At 48.3% G+C, this 22243-nt stretch overlaps 1 protein-coding gene across 1 annotated transcript in view; it reads left to right on the plus strand.

Annotated features, from left to right (window-relative positions):
- LOC139232768 (exonuclease mut-7 homolog) overlaps nucleotides 1-22243 on the plus strand; it is a 270943-nt gene that overhangs the window by 192482 nt on the left and 56218 nt on the right. The window contains exons 7-9 of the mRNA XM_070863270.1: nucleotides 5218-5357; nucleotides 15512-15612; nucleotides 20065-20138. Coding sequence (XP_070719371.1) covers nucleotides 5218-5357; nucleotides 15512-15612; nucleotides 20065-20138 — 315 coding nt within the window. The remainder of the gene's footprint in view (nucleotides 1-5217; nucleotides 5358-15511; nucleotides 15613-20064; nucleotides 20139-22243) is intronic.

Below are 22243 nucleotides of genomic sequence, written 5' to 3' on the forward strand. Positions count from 1 at the left end.
ATCCTTCCTGAATGTTGAATGCCCTTTGATGTTGAGTTCCCAGCCCCGATCATCCTGGAGCCACGTCTCTGTAATCCCAATCACATCATATCTGTTAACATCTATTTGCACAGTTAATTCATCCACCTTATTACGGATACTCCTTGCATTAAGACACAGAGCCTTCAGGCTTGTCTTTTTAACACACCTTGTCCCTTTAGAATTTTGCTGTAATGTGGCCCTTTTTGTTTTTTGCCTTGGGATTCTCTGCCCTCCACTTTTACTATTCTCCTTTCTATCTTTTGCCTCTGTCTCCCTTTTATTTCCCTCTGCCTCCCTGCATAGGTTCCCATCCCCCTGCCATATTAGTTTAACTCCTCCCCAACAGCACTAGCAAACACTCCCCCTCGGACATTGGTTCCGGTCCTGCCCAGGTGTGGACCATCCGGTTTGTACTGTTCCCACCTCCCCCAGAACCAGTTCCAATGCCCCAGGAATTTGAATCGCTTCCATCTGCATCACTCCTGAAGCCACGTATTCATCTGAGCTATCCTACGATTTTTACTCTGACTGGCACGTGACACCGGTAGCAATCCTGAGATTACAACTTTTGAGGTCCTACTTTTTAATTTAGCACCTAGCTCCCTAAATTCATCTCGTCGGACCTCATCCCGTTTTTTACCTATATCGTTGGTACCTATGCGTACAACGACAACTGGCTGTTCACCCTCCCTTTTCAGAATGTCCTGCACCCGCTCCGAGACATCCTTGACCATTGCACCAGGGAGGCAACATACCGTCCTGGAGTCTCGGTTGCGGCCGCAGAAACGCCTATCTATTCCCCTTACAATCGAATCCCCTATCACTATAGCTCTCCCACTTTTTTTCCTGCCCTCCTGTGCAGCAGAGCCACCCACGGTGCCATGAACTTGGCTGCTGCTGCCCTCCTCTGATGAGTCACCCCCCTCAACAGTTCCCAAAGCGGTGTATCTGTTTTGCAGGGGGATGACCGCAGGGGACCCCTGCCCTACCTTCTTTACACTGCTCTTCCTGCTGGTCACCCATTTACTATCTGGCTGAGTACCCTTTACCTGCAGTGTCACCAACTCACTAAACGTGCTATTCACGTCATTCTCCACCCGCAGCTCCAGTGCTGCAATGCGGTCCGTCAGGAGCTGGAGGCGGATACACTTCCCACACACGTAGTTGTCAGGGACACAGGAAGCGTCTCTGACTTCCCACATAGTACAGGAGGGGCATAACACGTGTCCGAGCTGTCCTGCCATGACTTAACCCTTAGATACACTTAAGTTAGCAACAACAAAGCTAAATATTACTTACTGATAAAGAAAGAAAAAGAAAAGTTACTCACCAATCACCAGCCAATCACTTACTCCCTTGGCTGTGACGTCACCTTTCGATTTCTTTCTACTTTTTTTTTGCCTCCTCCCTGTAGCTGCACAAGCCGCCTCTCCACGCACCTCCCGACTCCCTCCATGCACCTGGAACTCCCGAGCCTCCTCCGACGCGTTGGGCCTTTTTATAGGCCTCAGCGATGCACCTCCCGACTCTCTCCACGCACCTGGAACTCCCAACACACTTCTCCCCATACCCCCTGATCCCTTTAGACGTAAGAGCCATATCTAACTCCATTTTGAATATATATAGCGAACTGGCCTCAACAACTTTCTGTGGTAGAGAATTCCACAGGTTCACAACTCACTGAGTGAAGAACTTTCTCCTCATCTCGATCCTAAATGGCTTACCTCTTATCCTTAGACTGTGACCCCTGGTTCTGGACTTCCCCAACATTGGGAACATTCTTCCTGCATGTAACCTGTCCAATCCCATCAGAATTTTATATGTTTCTATGAGATTCCATCTCATTCTTCTAAATTCAATTGAATATAAACCGAGTCAATCCAGTCTTTCTTCATATGTCAGTCCTGCCATCCCGGGCATCAGTCTGGTGAACCTTTGCTGCACTCCCTCAATAGCAAGAATGTCCTTCCTCAGATTAGGAGGCCAAAACTGTGCACAATAATCAAGGTGTGGCCTCACCAAGGCCCTGTACAACTGCAGTAAGACCACCCTGCTCCTATACTCAAATCCTCTCGGTATGAAGGCCAACATGCCATTTGCTGCCTTCACTGCCTGATGTACCTGTATGCCAACTTTCAATGACTGATGTACCATGGCACCCAGGTCTCGTTGTACCTCCCCTTTTACTAACTGCCTTCCTGATTTTACCACCAAAGTGGATAACCTCACATTTATCTACATCTGCCATGTATTTGTCCACGTACCTAACCGGTCCAAGTCTCCCTGCAGCCTCTTGGCATCCTCCTCACAGCTCACACTGCCACCCAGCTTAGTGTCATCTGCAAACTTGGAGATATTACATTCAATTCTTTCTTCAAAATCATTAATGTATGTTGTAAATAGTTGGGGTCCCAGCACTGAATCTTGCGATACCCTATTAGTCACTGCCTGATATTCTGAAAAGGACCCGTTTATCCCGACTCTCTGCTTCCTGTCTTGCCACCAGTTCTCTATCCACTTCACTACATTACCCCCAATACCATGTGCTTTAATTTTGCACACTAGTTTCTTGTGTGGAACCTTGTCAAAAGCCTTTTGAAAGTCTAAATACATCACATCCACTAGTTCTCCCTTGTCCACTCCACTAGTTACATCCTCAAAAAATTCTAGAAGATTTGTCAAGCATGATTTCCCCTTCATAAATCCATGCTGACTTGGACCGATCCTGTCACTGCTTTCCAAATGCGCTGCTATTTCATCTTAAATAATTAATTCCAACATTTTCCCCACTACTGATGTCAGGCTAACCGGTCAATAATTCCTTGTTTTCTCTCTCCCTCCTTTTTTAAAAAGTGGGATTACATTAGCTACCCTCCAATCCATAGGAACTGATCCAGAGTCAATAGAATGTTGGAAAATGACCACCAATGCATCCACTATTTCTAGGGCCACCTCCTTAAGTACTCTGGGATGCAGCGTATCAGGCCCTGGGGATTTATCGGCCTTCAATCCCATCAATTTTCCGAACACAATTTGCTGACTAATAAGGATTTCCTTTAGTTCCTCCTTCTCGCTAGACCCTCGGTCCCCTAGTATTTCCGGAAGGTTATTTGTGTCTTCCTTGTACAGTCATGACAGCCAGCTCTACTTCTCCATCACCTCTTTAAACCCCTCCACTGCCACTGAATTGTCAGACTTGCTCGACATCCAATGCTGGATGAGCCGCAATTTCCTCCCAACTAGATATCGGGAAGACTGACCATTATCCTTGGTCCCCACCACAAACTGCGTTTCTTAGCCACCGACTCCATCCCTCTCCCTGGAAACTGTCTCAGGTTGAACCAGACTGTTCGCAACCTTGGTGTCCAATTTGACCCCGAGATGAGCTTCCGACCCCATATCCTTTCCATCACCAGGACCGCCTAGTTTCACCTCCGTAACATCGCCCGCCTCCGCCCTTGCCTCAGCTCATCTTTGAAACCCTCATCCGTGCCTTTGTTACCTCTAGACTTGACTATTCCAACACACTCCTGTCCGGTCTTCCATATTCTACCCGCCACAAACTTAAGCTGATCCAAAACTCTGCTGCCCGAATCCTAACTCTCACCGAGTCCCGTGTCCTAACTCACACCCAGTCCCACTCACCCATCACCACTGTGTTCGCTGACCTACATTGGCTCCCAGTCCAGCAACGCCTCTGTTTTAAAATTCTAATCTTGTTTTCAAATCCCTCTCGTCTCGCTCCCTCCCTATCTCTGTAATCTCCTCCAGCCCTACAACCCTCAGATCTCTGCGCTCCTCTAATCCTGGCCTCTTGTGCAGCTCCAGTTTCCTTCACCCCACCACTGTTGGCCCTGCTTTCAGCTGCTTGGGCCTTAAGCTCTGGAATTCTCTCCCTAAACCTCTCTACCTTTTTCTATCTCTCCCTCCTTCAACTCCCTCCTTAAAATCCACCTCTTTGACAGCTTTTAAACACCCCTCTTTATTATCTCCTTTGGCTCGACTCCTCTGTGAAGCACCTTGGGACATTTTCTATGTTGAAGGTTTTCTTTGGTGCAAGTTGTTGCCCCTATGGCTGTAAACCTTTTGTGTGAAATGAGTTTGCTGGTCTCAATCCACTTCTTAGTGGCAGTTAGCCCTAGCTCGGGGACCATGCTGCCTGGGACTCTGGGATTTCAGGCTTCTAATCTTCATTTCCCTCCTATTGTCCATCCCTCTGCTCTAGTTGGCACTATTTGTCCCAGTAACTGGGGAAGCCGGGTTGTTCTCCTTAGAAAAAAGCAGGTGTTCAAAATGATAAGGGTTTTGATCGAATAAATAAGGAGAAACTATTACCAGTGACAGGAGGATCAGTAACCAGAGGACATAATTTTAAGATCATTACCAAAAGAATGTGTTTACGCAGCGAGTCGTTGTGATCGGGACTGCGCTGCCTGAAAGGGCGGTGGGAGCAGATTCAACAGTGACTTTCAAAAGCGAATTGGATCAATACTTGTAAAGGAGACATTGGCCAGGCTATTGAGTAAGAGTAGGGGAGTAGGACTCATTGGCTTGGTCTTTCAAAGAGTCGGCACAGGCACGATGGGCAGAATGGCCTCCACTGCTGTGTGATTCTCTGAACTTGCTTCTAACCCAAGCCCTACTGCTCTCTCACCAGAGCTCCATCTTTCAGCTCTTCTGACCCTGTCCTCTGGAACTACCTCCCACAATCACTTTGCCATGCTCACCTTTGAACAATCTAGCTCTGCTGACCTTTGACCTCCTCCCTCCCTGCACTGCCTGCTCGGTGCTCTGCCCCCTCTCTGTTGCTCTGAGATGCTCTGTAACCACAGGAGCACAATGTCAATCAAATTGTCAGCTAAGGTCCGAAAAAGAAGCTATCTACCTAGATGAAAATGAAAGTACTGTGGCCTGTGAGCAATGGGGAGGGGTTATACGGAGGTATATCTGGTCTCACGTACACTCAATCCCAGGTGCTCAGGACCTGATCTGACCGTACAATAGAAGACCCTCTCTCTTAGGCAGTCCCTCAGATCGAGGATGACTTGCTTGCACGCCAAAAAGGGATGTGTTCAGTGATTCACAGATTCCAGGTCCCGAGCTGCATTTTGAAGGGTGGAAGATGCCTATGCGTGGATTGTTTTAAGGTGTGGCCGGTCTGGCAGTCCCACTGACAGGATTTTTCTCTTGCTGCAGATGTGTATTCCACTGCTCCTTCAGGATAAGGTGAGCCTGGTGGAGGCCTATGTAGCTGACTACCCAGCGTTACAGAATCGTTTGTTGCAGATGCTGGATTCATGGTGCCACCCAGCTTTCAACTGTAGAGACATTCAAAGGTACGATCAGGTCCACAACAATCACCGTCAGATGCTTCATAACTCCGCCGCTTGGCCTAGTGCTCTTAACATCGTGCCTGCTGTGTGTTAAAAAGTGTGTTAAAAAGACAAGCCTGAAGGCTCTGTGCCTCAATGCGAAGAGTATTCGTAATAAGGTGGATGAATTAACTGCGCAGGCAGCTATTAACGAATATGATATAATTGGGATTACAGAGACATGGCTCCAGGGTGACCAAGGCTGGGAACTCAACATCCAGGGGTATTCAACATTCAGGAAGGATAGGCAGAAAGGATTAGAAGGTGGGATAGCATTGCTGCTTAAAGAGGAATTTATCACAAAAGTAAGGAAGGACATTTGTTTGGATGATGTGAAAACTGTACGGGTGGAACTGCGGAAAACCAAAGGGCAGAAAACGCTAGTGGGAGTTGTGTACAGACCACCAAACAGTAGTAGTGAGGTTGGGGATGGCATCAAACAGGAAATTAGGGATGCATGCAATAAGGGTACAGCAGTTATCATGGGCGACTTTAATCTATATATAGATTGGGCAAACCAAACTGGGAGCAATATGGTGGAGAAGGAGTTCCTGGAGTGTATTAGGGATGGTTTTCTAGACCAATATGTTGAGGAACCAACTAAAGGGCTGGCCATCCAAGACTGGGGGATGTGTAACGAGAAATGACTAATTAGCAATCTTGTTGTGCGAGACCCCTTGGGGAAGAGTGACCATAATATGGTAGAATTCTTTATTAAGATGGCGAGTGACACAGTTAATTCAGAGACTAGGGGTCCTGAACTTAAGGAAAGGTAACTTCGATGGTATGAGACGTAAATTGGCTAGAATAGACTGGCGAATGATACTTGAAGGGTTGACGGTGGATAGGCAATGGCAAACATTTAAAGATCACATGGATGACCTTCAACAATTGTATATCCCTGTCTGGAGTAAAAATACAACGGGGAAGGTGGCTCAACTGTGGCTAACAAGGGAAATTAAGGATAGTGTTAAATCCAAGGAAGAAGCATATAAATTGGCCAGAAAAAGCAACAAACCTGAGGACTGGGAGAAATTTACAATTCAGCAGAGGACGACAAAGCGAAGAAAAAGATTAGTGAAGACAAATGTAGGTCCCTTGCAGTCAGAATCGGGTGAATTTATAATGGGAAACAAAGAAATGGCAGACCAATTGAACAAATACTTTGGTCTGTCTTCACGAAGGAGGACACAAATAACCTTCCGGAAATACTAGGGGACCGAGGGTCTAGCGAGAAGGAGGAACTGAAGGAAATCCTTATTAGTCAGGAAATTTTGTTAGGGAAATTGATGGGATTGAAGGCCGATAAATCCCCAGGGCCTGATAGTCTGCATCCCAGAGTACTTAAGGAAGTGGCCCGAGAAATAGTGGATGCTTGGTGATCATTTTCCAACAGTCTATCGACTCTGGATCAGTTCCTATGGATTGGAGGGTAGCTAATGTAACACCACTTTTTAAAAAACGAGTGAGAGAGAAAACGGGGAATTATAAACCGGTTAGCCTGACATCAGTAGTGGGGAAAATGTTGGAATCAATTATTAAAGATGAAATAGCAGCGCATTGGGAAAGCAGTGACAGGATCGGTCCAAGTCAGCATGGATTTATGAAATGGAAATCATGCTTGACAAATCTTCTAGAATTTTTTGAGGATGTAACTAGCAGAGTAGACAAGGGAGAACCAATGGATATGGTGTATTTGGACTTTCAAAAAGCTTTTGACAAGGTCCCACACAAGAGATTGGTGTGCAAAATTAAAGCACATGGTATTAGAAACATAGAAACGTAGAAAATAGGTGCAGGAGTAGTCCATTCGGTCCTTCGATCCTGCACCGCCATTCAATAAGATCATGGCTGATCATTCCCTCAGTACCCCTTTCCTGCTTTCTCTCCATAACCCATGACCCCCTTAGACGTAAGGGCCATATCCAACTCCCTCTTGAATATATCCAATGAACTGGCATCAACAACTCTCTGCGACAGGGAATTCCACAGGTTAACAACTCTCTGAGTGAAGAAGTTTCTCCTCATCTCAGTCCTAAATGGCCTACCCCTTATCTTAAGACTATGTCCCCTGGTTCTGGACTTCCCCAACATCGGGAACATTCTTCCCGCATCTAACCTGTCCAGTCCCGTCAGAATCTTATACGTTTCTATGAGATCCCATCTCATCCCTCTAAACTCCAGTGAATAAAGGCCCAGTTGATCCAGTCTCTCCTCATATGACAGTCCAGCCATCCCTGGAATTAGTCTGGTGAACCTTCGCTGCACTCCCTCAATAGCAAGAATGTCCTTCCTCAGATTAGGAGACCAAAACTGAACACAATATTCCAGGTAAGGCCTCACCAAGGCCCTGTACAACTGCAGTAAGACCTTCCTGCTCCTTTCCTCAAATCCCCTAGCTATGAAGGCCAACATACCATTTGCCTTCTTCAGCGCCTGTTATACCTGCATGCCAACCTTCAATGACTGATGAACCATGACACCCAGGTCTCGTTGCACCTCCCCTTTTCCTAATCTGCCGCCATTCAGATAATATTCTGCCTTCGTGTTTTTGCCACCAAAATGGATAACCTCACATTTATCCACATTATACTGCATCTGCCATGCAGTTGCCCACTCACCTAACCTGTCCAAGTCACCCTGCAGTCTCTTAGCATCCCCCTCACAGCTCACACCGCCACCCAGTTTAGTGTCATCTGCAAACTTGGAGATATTACACTCAATTCCTTCATCCAAATCGTTAATGTATATTGTAAAGAGCTGGGGTCCCAGCACTGAGCTCTGCGGCACTCCACTAGTCACTGCCTGCCATTCTGAAAAGGACCTGTTTATCCCGACTCTCTGCTTCCTGTCTGCCAACCAGTTCTCCATCCACGTCAGTACACTACCCTCAATACTGTGTGCTTTGACTTTGCACACCAATCTCTTGTGCGGGGCCTTAACAAAAGCCTTTTGAAAGTCCAAATACCCACATCCACTGGTTCTCCCTTGTCCACTCTACTAGTTACATCCTCAAAAAATTCCAGAAGATTCGTCGAGCATGATTTCCCTTTCATAAATCCATGCTGACTTGAACCGATCCTGTCACTGCTTTCCAAATGCACTGCTATTTCATCCTTAATGATTGATTCCATCAATTTCCCCACTACTGATGTCAGGCTAACCGGTCTATAATTACCTGCTTTCTCTCCCTTTTTAAAAAAAAATGGTGTTACCTTAGCTACCCTCCAGTCCATAGGAACTGATCCAGAATTAATAGACTGTTGGAAAATAATCACCAATGTATCCACTATTTCTAGGGCCACTTCCTTAAGTACTCTGGGATGCAGACTATCAGGCCCCGGGGATTTATCAGCCTTCAATCCCATCAATTTCCCTAACACAATTTCCCGCCTAATAAGGATATCCTTCAGTTCCTCCTTCTCACTAGACCCACTGTCTCCGAGTACATTCGGAAGGTTATTCGTGTCCTCCTTCGTGAAAACAGAACCGAAGTATTTGTTCAATTGGTCTGCCATTTCTTTGTTCCCCATTATAAATTCACCTAAATCCAACTGCAAGGGACCTGCATTTGCCTTCACTAATCTTTTTCTCTTCACATATTTATAGAAGCTTTTGCAGTCAGTTTTTATATTCCCTGCAAGCTTCCTCTCGTACTCTATTTTCCCCCTCTTAATTAAACCCTTAGTCCTCCTCTGTGAATTCTAAATTTCTCCCAGTCCTCAGGTTTGTTGCTTTTTCTAGCCAATTTATATGCCTCTTCCTTAGTTTTAACACTATCCTTAATTTTCCTTGTTAACCACGGTTGAGCCACCTTCCCCATTTTATTTTTACTCCAGACAGGGATGTACAATTGCTGAAGTTCATCCATGTGATCTTTAAATGTTTGCCATTGCTTATCCACCGTCAACCCTTTAAGTATCCTTTGCCAGTCTATTCTCGCCAATTCAAGCCTCAGACCGTCGAAGTTACCTTTCCTTAAGTTCAGGACCCCAGTTTCCAAATTAACTGTGTCACTCTCCATCTTAATAAAGAATTCTACCATATTATGGTCACTCTTCCCCACACAACAAGATTGCTAATTACTCCCTTCTCATTACACATCATCCAGTCGAAGATGGCCACCCCTCTCGTTGGTTCCTCGACATATTGGTTGAGAAAACCATCCCTAATACACTCCAGGAAATCCTCCTCCACCGCATTACTACCAGTTTGGTTAGCCCAATCAATTGGGGGTAATGTATTGACATGGATAGAGAACTGGTTGGCAGACAGGAAGCAGAGAGTCGGGATAAACGGGTCCTTTTCAGAATAGCAGGCAGTGACTAGTGGGGCACCGTAGGGGTCAGTGCTGGGATCCCAGCTCTTTACAGTATACATTAATGATTTAGATGACGGAATTGAGTGTAATATCTCCAAGTTTGCAGATGACACTAAGCTGGGTGGCAGTGTGAGCTGTGAGGAGGATGCTAAGAGGCTGCAGGGTGACTTGGACAGGTTAGGTGAGTGGGCAAATGCATGGCAGATACAGTATAATGTGGATAAATGTGAGGTTATCCACTTTGGTGGCAAAAACATGAAGGCAGAATATTATCTGAATGGCGGCAGATTAGGAAAAGGAGAGGTGCAACGAGACCTGGGTGTCATGGTACATCAGTCATTGAAGGTTGGCATGCAGGTGCAGCAGGCAGTGAAGAAGGCAAATGGTATGTTGGCCTTCATAGCTAGGGGATTTGAATATAGGAGCAGGGAGGTCTTACTGCAGTTGTACAGGGCCTTGGTGAGGCCTCACCTGGAATATTGTGTTCAGTTTTGGTCTCCTAATCTGAGAAAGGACATTCTTGCTATTGAGCGAGTGCAGCGAAGGTTCACCAGACTAATTCCAGGGATGGCAGGACTGATATATGAGGAGAGACTGGATCAACTGGGCCTTTATTCACTGGAGTTTAGAAGAATGTGAGTGGATCTCATAGAAACATATAAAACTCTGAAGGGACTGGACAGGTTAGATGCAGGAAGAATATTCCCTATGTTTGGGAAGTCCAGAACCAGGGGTCACAGTCTAAGGATAAGGGGTAGGCCATTTAGGACTGAGATGAGGAGAAACTTTTTCACCCAGAGAGTGGTGAACCTGTGGAATTCTCTACCACAGAAGGTTGTTGTGTCAGTTCGTTGGATATATTCAAGAGGGAGTTAGATATGGCGAAAGGGATCAAGGGATATAGAGAGAAAGCAGGAAAGGGGTACTGAGGTGAATGATCAGCCATGATCTTATTGAATGGTGGTGCAGGCTCGAATGGCTGAATGGCCTACTCCTGCACCTATTTTCTATGTTTCTATGTGGTGCAACCGCTAAGTCATGCGGATTGCAGCACTACTCTGAACTGGGCCAGCAAATAGCCTGTCGACTCGCTGTGCAGAATCAGGCATGAAAATAGCCTCGAAGCAGGGTACCCAAGGGTTCCAGCTTAGCTGCAAACTTACCCCAGCTAGAGTAGGTAAAAACATATCCCTCTGTAAATAGCGTTGTGTTACGCTGTATCCCTCTGGTACCTATATAACCATCAACATCAATAGATCAGTCCGTGGCAACATGTCTCCATCAATATATCCCTCTGGTACAAGAGTGACCCATTTCTACAATATATCCCTCTCGGTAAAATGACGTGAGGCATTTTCCTAACTTGTTGACATCATACCCATATACTCTTAAAGTGCCAGTAAATCCCTCAGGTACTATATATCCCTGCTGTGCCAATTGTACACTTTGTGTGGGCCACGGATGGAACCTAACATCACATCTGTAAACCGCATTCACCATCAGTGGAATTTTGAAAATATTTATTCCAAAAAATATCTAAAGATGGCACTTGTCTAAAGCATTTGAGCACGTGCTATTGGAGTTGGGATTTTCACAGTCTGACAGCTGGTAACCATAGTGAGCTCAGGAGCTGTCAGACAGTGTCTTTATGAAGTATAGATTTCGAATGGAAAAGCAGAGCGCATTCATGCAGAGGATCTGCTGGCTGGTGATCAGGGGGCTGCATGGCCCTTCCTGCAGCTTGTGTGTGACAGCCCTGGATAAAGACTTTCTTTGATCTCATGTGATGCCTGAGACAAAGGAATCGAGTCAGTACTGCACAATTAACTGATTTTCACAGAGCTTATTTATACAGATTTGCACCGAATTTCGAAGGACAATTGATTGGAAAAACTCAAACTCTTCAGCCTTGAAAGAAAGACCGAGAGAGAGGAGCAGAGAGAGTGGATGCAGCTGCCTTTGCATTACAGTAGAGCCGTACTGAGGGTTGCCCACTCCCAATCAGACTGTATCAACTCCAAATAAAAGCTGGCCCTTTGGCCACGGCCTGATGTTGTTGAGAGCTGGTTGTCCAGTACTGCACTGACAGCGATGGTCACTGCAGCTTAAGGCTCTCAGTGACTAGGAACGGGGCAACCCGAGTCACTGAAGTTAAACCTCGACCGTCATCATAGCATCATCATCGTAGGCAGTCCCTCGGAGTCGAGGAAGACTTGCTTCCACTCTAAAAGTGAGTTCTCAGGTGACTGTACAGTCCCATACGGGAATTACAGTCTCTGTCACAGGTGGGGCAGACAATGGTTGAGGGAAAGAGTGGGTGGGGAGTCTGGTTTGCCGCATGCTCCTTCCGCTGCCTGCGCTTGATTTCTGCATGCTCTCGGCGATGAGACTCGAGGTGCTCAGCGCCCTCCCGGATTCACTTCCTCCACTTAGGGCGGTCTTTGGCCAGGGACTCCCAGGTGTCAGTGGGGATGTTGCATTTTATCAAGGAGGCTTTGAGGGTGTCCTTGTTACATTTCCTCTGCCCACCTGGGGCTCGCTTGCCGTGTAGGAGTTCCGAGTAGAGCATTTGCTTTGGGAGTCTCGTGTCGGGCATGTGAACAATGTGGTCTGCCGAGAACACTGATGTTAGTACGTCTGTCCTCCCAGGGGATTTGCAGGATCTTGCGGAGGCAGCGCTGGTGGTACTTCTCCAGCGCTTTGAGGTGTCTGCTGTATATAGACCGTGTTTCTGAGCCATATAGGAGGGCGAGTATCACTACTGCCCTGTAGACCATAAGCTTGGTGCCAGATTTGAGATCCTGGTCTTTAAACACTACATCCCTCAGGCTCTCTTCTGGACTGTAGCACAAGGGGGCAGACGGACAGACTGGGAATAGGCAGGGTCAGAGCTGATGTCAGGAAGCCCCTCTTCACACACAGTGATTGGTACCTGGAATGGTCTCTAAGTAAGATGGTAGAGGGAAGAGTCAGATAGATGCTGTGATGGGGGATTGGTTTTCTGTTTTCTGTATAAGGCTGGGCTCAGAGGTCACTCTCGGCAGTACTGATCTCCATGACATTCAGCTTACACACACTCAGAGAATCCTACGTTACAGAAGGAGGCCATTTCACCCCTCGTGCCTGTGCCAGCTCCCTGCAATTAGTGCCACTCCCCTGCTCTATCCCCATAACCCTGCAAATGTTCCCCGGTATTTATCTCATTCCCTTTTGAAAGTTGCTTTTGAATCTGCTTGTACAGCCTTTCCAGGCAGTGCGTTCCCGATCATCATAACTTGCAACGTAAAACATTCTCTTCATTGGCCCTCTGGTTTTTTTGCCAATTGTCTTAAAAATGTGTTCTCTGGTTACTAACCCTCCTGCCACTAAACAAAGCTAAAAAAACAAACACAGTTTCTCCCTCTTTACTCGACCAAAACACGTCATAATTTTTGAACACCTCTGAACTTTTGATCTTGCTGGCTCTGTGAACCCCCTCCTACGGCCCATCCCATGGTGTGAGACCATGAGTGTGGGCAGGCTGACACGGCTCAGACCAGGAATTGAAGCTATGATCTTCATCTCCTGGTGTGCCAGCCACTGCCTTTCAGACTAGACCGTGGGAGTGGGAGTTTTCTGCGGTTTGTTTTTTAGCTTTGTTTAGTGGTGATTATTGATGGTGTTGTAAAGTCGGATCTATAAAGGAACAGTCATTGACATTGACTCTACATCGCGACACAGCTCCTGAGCTCAGTCCATTTCAGAACTCATCACAACAGAGCTGTGTTCGAACTGAAGGAAATGTGAGCGGGGTGCAGGAATGGAGCTCAGAAGTGCCCCCTCCTTCTCTCTCTGTGATTAAGTGTTTGACTGGAAGTGTCTCGAGTGCATTAGGATGATTTGTTCAGGCCCTTCAAAGCTGTCATCAAAGCCTGAGTTCACAGGCCTCTTGTGGCTTTCATTTCCTGTGCACCCTGTGTTGGCATGACGATTAATGTTTGTGTAAATTCCTCTGTGGGCTACTTTAATGCGATCACTAATCTGTTAACTGGGTGCAAAAATATAATGTAGAAAGGGAATTAGGTTCATCCTCTCAAACATTGCCTAATATTGAAAGCCTCTTATCAAAACCCCTTTTAAAAGCCCCATCTTGTCAAGCCATTCTTCATAACTATAGCTTCTCATTCCTGCTGTAATTTTAGTGAATTCCTGTTTCCTTTTGCCTTCCTATAATGAGACGCTCAGAACTGCACACACTATTGCAGCCAAGTGAATGTCCTTACTCCTCTCGAGTGCGCCTCTGGTTGTAAGGCTGGTGCAGGAATGAAGGGTTCACATTCTTGGAGCATTGGACAGACTTCAGCTCAACTATAACCTCTGCGTAGAGATAAATAAAGCAGTGGGGGTAGGTTTAAACTAATGTGGAAGGGGGTTAGGGAAGGTCTAGGTTTGAGACGAAGGAAGGAGAACAGGATTATTAACGGTGTTCGAATAGAAGCAGAAAGCTTAGCTTAGAAATGGGTATTTATAAAGGGGAGAAATTTTCAGGGCTATGGCTCTTTAACAGGGGTTGGACGAATTGGATAGCTCGTTCATAGAGCTAGCACTGGCACTATGGGCTGAACGACCTACTTCTGTGCTGTAAGATTCAATGATTATATTATCAGAGGAGAGTTAAAAACCCAACCAAATGAAATGAGAAAACAGAGCAAAAGAATAAGCATTAGTGTTCCCATCAATTGGCATCAGAATGAATTGGAATGAGTGTGAATGGACAAAGCATTCCAAACAATATTGGAGAGTTGGAAACATTCAAACTATGGAGGGATATGATGTAGTGCCTTCAGCTGCCTTGACCCTAAACTCTGGAACTCCCTTCCTAAAGCTCTCCGTCTCAATACCCCTCTCTCCTCCTTTAGACGTTCTTTAAAACCTACCTCTTTGACTAAGCTTCTGGTCATCTGTCCTAATACCTCCTTATGTGGCTTGGTTTCAAATTTTGTTTGCTAACGCTCCTGTGAAGTGGCTAGGGATGTTTCACTGCTTTAAAAGGGCTATGAGCCGTCCAAAGGATTGCCGATGGCCACTGAGGTACCGGACGGTTCATTGGGCGAGATATTCATCAACAAAGTCCCTCGAAGGTCTGTGGGCGGCAAATAGACGACGTACGTCGCCAATCTGAGCGGCAGCCAGCTGGAGCTCTCAATCTCGGCGGCAGAGGCACTTGCCGCCCAAGTGCCGCCGAGGATGGAGTCGGGCCCACGGAGGGTCGAAGAGCTGCAAAGGAAAATCATCAGGAAAAAAAAACCATCGGAAGACCTTCCGGGTTCCCCATTGAGGTAAGTCGCTGTGGAAATAAAAAAATGTTTACTAGCCTTTTTTTTCAGGATCTTCCGACCTACTGTCGGGGACAGACCAGCCTCCTCCAGCCAGCAGTACGCCCCCGTTCTGGCGCCGAGTCCTGCCCGCAGGAATCTGGGAGCTCGGCGGGCGGGAGCTCAGTTGTACCACTCGGCTGTCTGCTGATGTCAGTGGGCGGTTCCTGGTGGCTCTCCCCTCCTGCCTGCTCCAGGTCACCCCGAAAGTGGCACTGGGCGGATCCTGCAGAGGAATGTGGGCAGGAGTTAATCAATTTTGGCCCTATATAAATGCAAGTTGTTCATTTCCCAGAACCACATGAATCAGTGGTCCTTGTTGGACTAGAAACGTACTGAAATAGTAGGCATCGAAGTATTTCACCGAGCCAGGCTGCCAGTGGGAATTCAGTGTCCCACTATAATTATTATCATGATGCTATAATCCTGTTACTTTCTTGCAGGCATTATGGAAGGTTGTCACATTTGAGATGGGATAAATTGAATCGTAAGGTCTTGAGTAAACTGGTGTTCAGACTGATGGAGCGTTATGATATCGACCCAGGTACATGTGATGTGCAGCAGGAGCGGGTATTCTTAGCTGGTCAGAGTTCTTACCACTCTATTCATTGTATTAGTAACAACCTTTTCAGCCAATATGTGTTACACCCCCCTCTTCCTGTGTGTCCCCTCACATTGTTCCAGCATTGATGAATGTGTCCCACCAGTACGTCAACCATGTGTTGTACAGCTCCAGATACATTCACCAGGTACAATTCACGTTTGGAGGAATGGAATCGATAATTATACTGGAGTCTATGAAAATGACACACCTACGCCATTCTACATTACTGATATCCCAGGGGCAGCACTCTACCAATGAGCTGTTGGTAGGAAATCTCCAGCAGATAAAGGGAGTGTCGAGGTCAGCTCCTTGTCTGATTCCTTCAGTTAACCAAATATTCAGCCTGTGTCCTGATATCCTGATTCACTGCCAAACATTAACCAGTTTGCTTTAATAGTGTAAGTTCAGCAGGGAGAAACAGCCCAGGGTGTCCCGTTCTTGGTTCCTGAACCACTGCTATGCTGCTTGTAGAATGCATGTACTTAACCAGGCTCTGTGTCACAGTTTGCAGTGTAGAGAGAGAGAGAGAGAGAGAGAACTTTCATTTCTACAGAACCTTTCACCTCCTCACAACATCCCAGAGTGCTTTACATGTACATTTGAAGTGTAGTCACTGCTTCTGAACTTGGCCTGATTCTGAGTACCATCGAACAGTAGTTAGGAGTGTGATTCATGGCTACACCATACTTTAGAGATAAACTTCCCCTGGATGTTGTCTGTATGTGACGGTGTGTCCCAATCGCAGTCTGCTGCTGCTTGTCCTGTGTGATACAGATAGATGGCACTGTGTCCTCTCTGAAGGGGCTGGGCCGGTCAGCCCTGTGTGAGCTCAGAGAGAGAGTGCGGCCGGGTTATTTAACTATCGCACGTCTCGGCCAAGCCAGCTTCTGACAGTTGGTGATAGGAACAGGAATTCCATCTGGTCCCTAGAGCACTGAATCCAATGACCAAATCCCAGCGTAACTCAGCACAGTCCAACAATCAGACCTGGGAGAAGCTTTTCATTTTGCTGCCTGAGATAGCGAAGTGCTCACCTTCCCATTGCTGCTGATTCTTGTACTTTCCTATAAAGTGCCAGCAGTCGGGCAGATTGAGAACACTCTGGGCTGAGTGCTTGTTGAACAAATCCAGGTGCTGATGAAATGCACTGGACCTTTCTGCAGCTGAATGTTGCCCTGGAGGGAGGGATACCTGTGCCTCCATTCCATAAAGGTTTGTGTGTTGAAAGTTCATGTGCTAGGGGCAGACAATCGGACCCGTCACATACAGTCGGAAGGTTTCTCACATTGTCAACTCCTCGCTGCAACATCGCTTTCAGTAAACACACCGTCCCGTTCTCTCACCGACATTTTTCTGCTTCTGTTTGACTTGGGTTAAAATGAGACAACATTATCTGCAGCAAATGTAAATAGCTTAAAGGAGGAGGAAATTCAGGCAAGTTGGAATGTGTGTTGTAAAACAATGCAAGGTGCATGGCAGACCTGTCTCTCAGACCCCAGTAACTCCAAACAAAGGAATCTCCACTCCAGAGACTTGAGCCCATAATCCAGGCTGACACTTCCAGGGCAGTGCTGAGGGAGTGCCGCACTGTCGGAGGGGTAGCGCTGAGGGAGTGCTGCACTGTCGGAGGGGTAATACTGAGGGAGTGCTGCATGGTCGGAGGGGTAGTACTGAGGGAGTGCTGCACTGTCGGAGGTGCCGTACTAAGGGAGTGCTGCACTGTCGGAGGTGCCGTCTTTCAGATGCGACGTTATACCAAGGCCCCGTCTGCCCCCTCAGGTGGATGTAAAAGATCCGATGGCACTGTTCGAAGAAGAGCAGGGGAGTTATCCCATGTCCTGGTCAAGATTTATCCCTCAACCAACATCACTAAAACAGTTGATCTGATCATTATTATATTGCTGTTTGTAGGATTGCGGTGCACTTAACAACAGTGACTACACTTCAAAAGTACTTCATTGGCTATAAAGAGCTTGAGAATGTCCTGCGGTTGTGAAAGGCGCTATTGAAATGCAAGTCTTCTTCTCCATTCACACCCACACTGAACAAATGGAAGCAGCGTGCTACTAGAGCTCCAGAGAGGAGAGGAACCATCTCTCCTTTGAGTTCTTATACCTCAGGGTATCATTTCAGTCTCCCTAGGCACGGAAGTTTTTAGTGATTTTGACTTGCCAACCTATTGCTATTTCTTCCTTCACTATTTCAACGTTTACACACACCTCGATTCGACACATTATGCAACTCTCCTTTTCTTTACATATACACAGGACTGAAGCTTTTCATACTTTTAATGAGAATCTATGTCATTGGGAAAAGGCTGTTTTTTAATCACAAATTAAAGCTTCATAGATGGGGACACGTTCCATTGTGCTTGTTATTGAACTCTGAAATCCAGCCACCTCCCCGATGACACCCTGCTACTGTGGCTCTCATCAGGAGGAAGTGCTTTGGGTGCTAGGGCTTACCTTAGTGTTCCTGGGCTAGGGAGGGCTAAATCAGCCCAGTTGCTGCTTCTGGTTACTATCCAGAGGTGCAGTTGGACAGTGCGGTGTGAGCAGTATGTGACTGGGCTATTGAGCAGTGATTGAATTTCTGTTCAATGTGCCTGTGTGGTTACACAATGAAGGGCGACCATTGGGATGAGACTGTGAGCAGTGGCCATTCCCTATGGACCATCCCCCAGCCCTGGATCTCCACATCACCGGCACCAGAGCAGCACCTTGCAGAGGGGGAGTCCACGTTTTACACACCCAATATAAACATCGGCCCAAGCAGAGGAAGTTGCATGCAAGGCATTTTTGAGTAAGTTGGCTGTGCCAGTGCCCACAGCTGGTTGATGGATAAACTTTCTTTATGTAATAGAAACATAGAAAATAGATGCAGGAGTAGGCCATTCAGCCCTTCGAGCCTGCACCACCATTCAATAAGATCATGGCTGATCATTCCTTCAGTACCCCTTTCCTGCTTTCTCTCCATACCCCTTGATCCCCTTAACCCCTAACTCCCTCTTGAATATATCCAGTGAACTGGCATCAACAACTCTGCGGCAGGGAATTCCACAGGTTAACAACTCTCTGAGTGAAGAAGTTTCTCCTCATCTCAGTCCTAAATAGCCTACCTCTTATCCTAAGACTATGTCCCCTGGTTCTGGACTTCCCCAACATCGGGAACATTCTTCCTGCATTTAACCTGTCCAGTCCCGTCAGAATCTTATATGTTTCTATGAGATCCCCTCTCATCCTTCTAAACTCCAGTGAATAAAGGCCCAGTTGATCCAGGCTCTCCTCATATGTCAGTCCAGCCATCCCGGGAATCAGTCTGGTGAACCTTCGCTGCACTCCCTCAATAGCAAGAACGTCCTTTCTCAGATTAGGAGACCAAAACTGAACACAATATTCCAGGTGAGGCCTCACTAAGGCCCTGTACAACTGCAGTAAGACCCCCCTGCTTCTATATTCAAATCCCCTAGCTATGAAGGCCAACATACCATTTGCCTTCTTTACCACCTGCTGTACCTGCGTGCCCACTTTCAGTGACTGGAAATGAAGAGGATGGAATTTGAACCCGCGCGGACCACAGTGGATTAGCAGTCCATCGCCTTAACCACTTTGCCACCTTGGCTCAGCCCAATGACATCTCGTGGCATTGCATACTGTCGACTGAGTGCAGTGCTGTTTGAAGTGAGATTTGGGGGCGGACTGGCAATAGGATCAGTAAGCATTCAGTCCCCATGTTAATACCTCAATTCAAGCTGTATTTATAAAGTGCCATTCTAAATTCTTGTGACTGCATTAATGAGGAAATGTGCTCGTTTAAATCTGTCCTGTAATTACAGCCCCTCACAGTCAGTGTGCCAGGCTCCGGGGGCACGGGGAATACTCGGGGCACGGGGAATAGGGATTAGATTGAGCCACTTCATACGATGTGGTGGGGGGGGTGCAGGGTAAGCGTGTGGAATGGGAAGACCAGGGAAGGGATGGGAACAGAGGGTGTGGGAACATTAAGGGAGAATTGGTGGTATAATTGAGGGAGTGCGCATTTGAAATGGATTAGTTTTGGGGAGCAGTTAGCCGGGTCTCTCCAGCCCTGTCTCTCAGTGATTCACGTCTGTGCAGCCTGGGGTGTAGCTGATCACCGAGCAGTGACCCGGCCACTATGTCTGTTGGTTGAGGACAGGATTGGGTATGGGCTCGACAGCGATTTCCCCCCACTGTCCGAGTCGAGACTCCTTGCCTGGGCTGGTGTGGCCAATGTCCAGCTGGGTGAGGTGGTGGGCAGTGACTGGTTCTGTGGACTCGATCCCGGCAAAAGCCTAGAGTTGCAGGAGAGGAAAGGGGGAAGGGAAGGTTTGAGTAGAGTGCTGAAAGGATCTTCTGTTCTTTCTGCCCACAGAATTCTGCCCAAACGTTGTGCACCAGCGGTACCTGTCTTCCATCAAATACCTCTTGTACAAACACTTTGTGGAGGTAAGTCCATTTCATTCTAGCACAGCTGTAAGGGTGGGATCGTGTTTGAATTGTCCGCAATGTCACTTTGCTCTGTCAGTGGTGGTACAGGAGGACACCTGCCAGTGATCTTATATAGCAACCTCATCGATTAGCTCCCACTCCGACTGCTCATACTCACCGCAATAACTCGTCTGATAGCTCATTCTGTAGCAGATCTAAATTATTAAAGAAACTCTTCTCCTCCACCCCCTGTCTACCCCCCTCTCTACCCCCCTCTCCACCCCGTGTCTACCCCCCTCTCCACCCCGTGTCTACCCCCCTCTCCACCCCGTGTCTACCCCCCCTCTCCACCCCCTGTCTACCCCCCTCTCCACCCCCTCTCCCCCCCTCTCCACCCCCTCTCTACCCCCCTCTCCACCCCCTGTCTACCCCCCTCACCAGCCCCTGTCTACCCCCCTCTCCACCCCCTGTCTACCCCCCTCTCCACCCCCTGTCTACCCCCCTCTCCACCCCCTGTCTACCCCCCCTCTCCACCCCCTGTCTACCCCCCCTCTCCACCCCCTGTCTACCCCCTCTCTCCACCCTCTGCCTACCCCCCTCTCCACCCCCTGTCTATCCCCCTCTCCACCCCCTGTCTACCCCCCCTCTCCACCCCCTGTCTACCCCCTCTCTCCACCCCCTGTCTACCCCCACTCTCCACCCCCTGTCTACCCCCCTCTCCACCCCCTGTCTACCCCCCCTCTCCACCCCCTGTCTACCCCCCCTCTCCACCCCCTGTCTACCCCCTGTCTACCCCCCCTCTCCATCCCCTGTCTACCCCCCCTCTCCACCCCCTGTCTACCCCCCTCTCCACCCCCTGTCTACCCCCTCTCCACCCCCTGTCTACCCCCTCTCTACCCCCCTCTCCACCCACTGTCTACCCCCCTCTCCACCCCCTGTCTACCCCCCTCTCCACCCCATCTACCCCCCTCTCCACCCCCTGTCTACCCCCCCTCTCCACCCCCTGTCTACCCCCCCTCTCCACCCCCTGTCTACCCCCCCTCTCCACCCCCTGTCTACCCCCTCTCTACCCCCCTCTCCACCCACTGTCTACCCCCCTCTCCACCCCATCTACCCCCCTCTCCACCCCCTGTCTACCCCCCCTCTCCACCCCCTGTCTACCCCCCCTCTCCACCCCCTGTCTACCCCCCCTCTCCACCCCCTGTCTACCCCCCTCTCCACCCCCTGTCTACCCCCCTGTCTAACCCCCTCTCCATCCCCTGTCTACCCCCCTCTCCACCCCCTGTCCACCCCCCTCTCTCTCTGAACCCCCTCTCTCTCTCTCCAGCCCCCCCCTCTCTCCAGCCTCCTCGCTCTCTCCAGCCCCCTCTCTCTCTCCAGCCCCCTCTCTCTCTCCAGCCCCCCCTCTCTCTCCAGCCCCCCTCTCTCTCTCCAGCCCCCCCTCTCTCTCTATCCAGCCCCCCCCCTCTCTTTTCCATCTTCTCTCCCGAATCCCTGACTCTTACTCCGGTGCAATTAAATGGCATCTTGCTCAACTGGCTCTTTGTCTCTGAGTCTAGACAGTGTCTGTAAGATATTGTTGCGCATCACATGCTGCTTCACCAATGCGCAGACTTTCCATCAGGACCATGAGCGCTGGGGATTTTACCTCCTTCTCCAGTTGTAGAGCCCCATCAAACTTCTGGGCACTCTGGCTCATTTACACAACGAGCGATCCCTGTGCACGCCGAGCGATCCCTTTGTTCCGAGTGCCGTGGGGGTGATGGTGGCTCTGGGGAGTGCAGCCAGAGCCAAGTCTGCACAGGGGGGGAGAAAAAAGAATGCAAGAGCTATAGTGGTAGGGATTCAATCGTCAGGGAGCAGACAGGTGTTTCTGTGGCCGCAGACGTGACTCCAGGATGGTATGTTGCCTCCCTGGTGCCAGGGTCAAGGATGTCACTGAGTGGCTGCAGGGCATTCTGGGGGGAGAGGGTGAACAGCCAGAGGTCGTGGTCCACATCGGTTCCAATGACATAGGTAGAAAGAGGGATGAGGTCCTGCAGGCAGAGTTTAGGGAGCTAGGAGAGAGATTAAAAAGCAGGACCTCAAAAAGTAGTAATCTCTGGATTACTCCCTGTGCCACG

This window comes from Pristiophorus japonicus, chromosome 20 (genome assembly GCF_044704955.1).
Source record: "Pristiophorus japonicus isolate sPriJap1 chromosome 20, sPriJap1.hap1, whole genome shotgun sequence".
Classification (NCBI taxonomy): Eukaryota; Metazoa; Chordata; class Chondrichthyes; family Pristiophoridae; genus Pristiophorus; species Pristiophorus japonicus.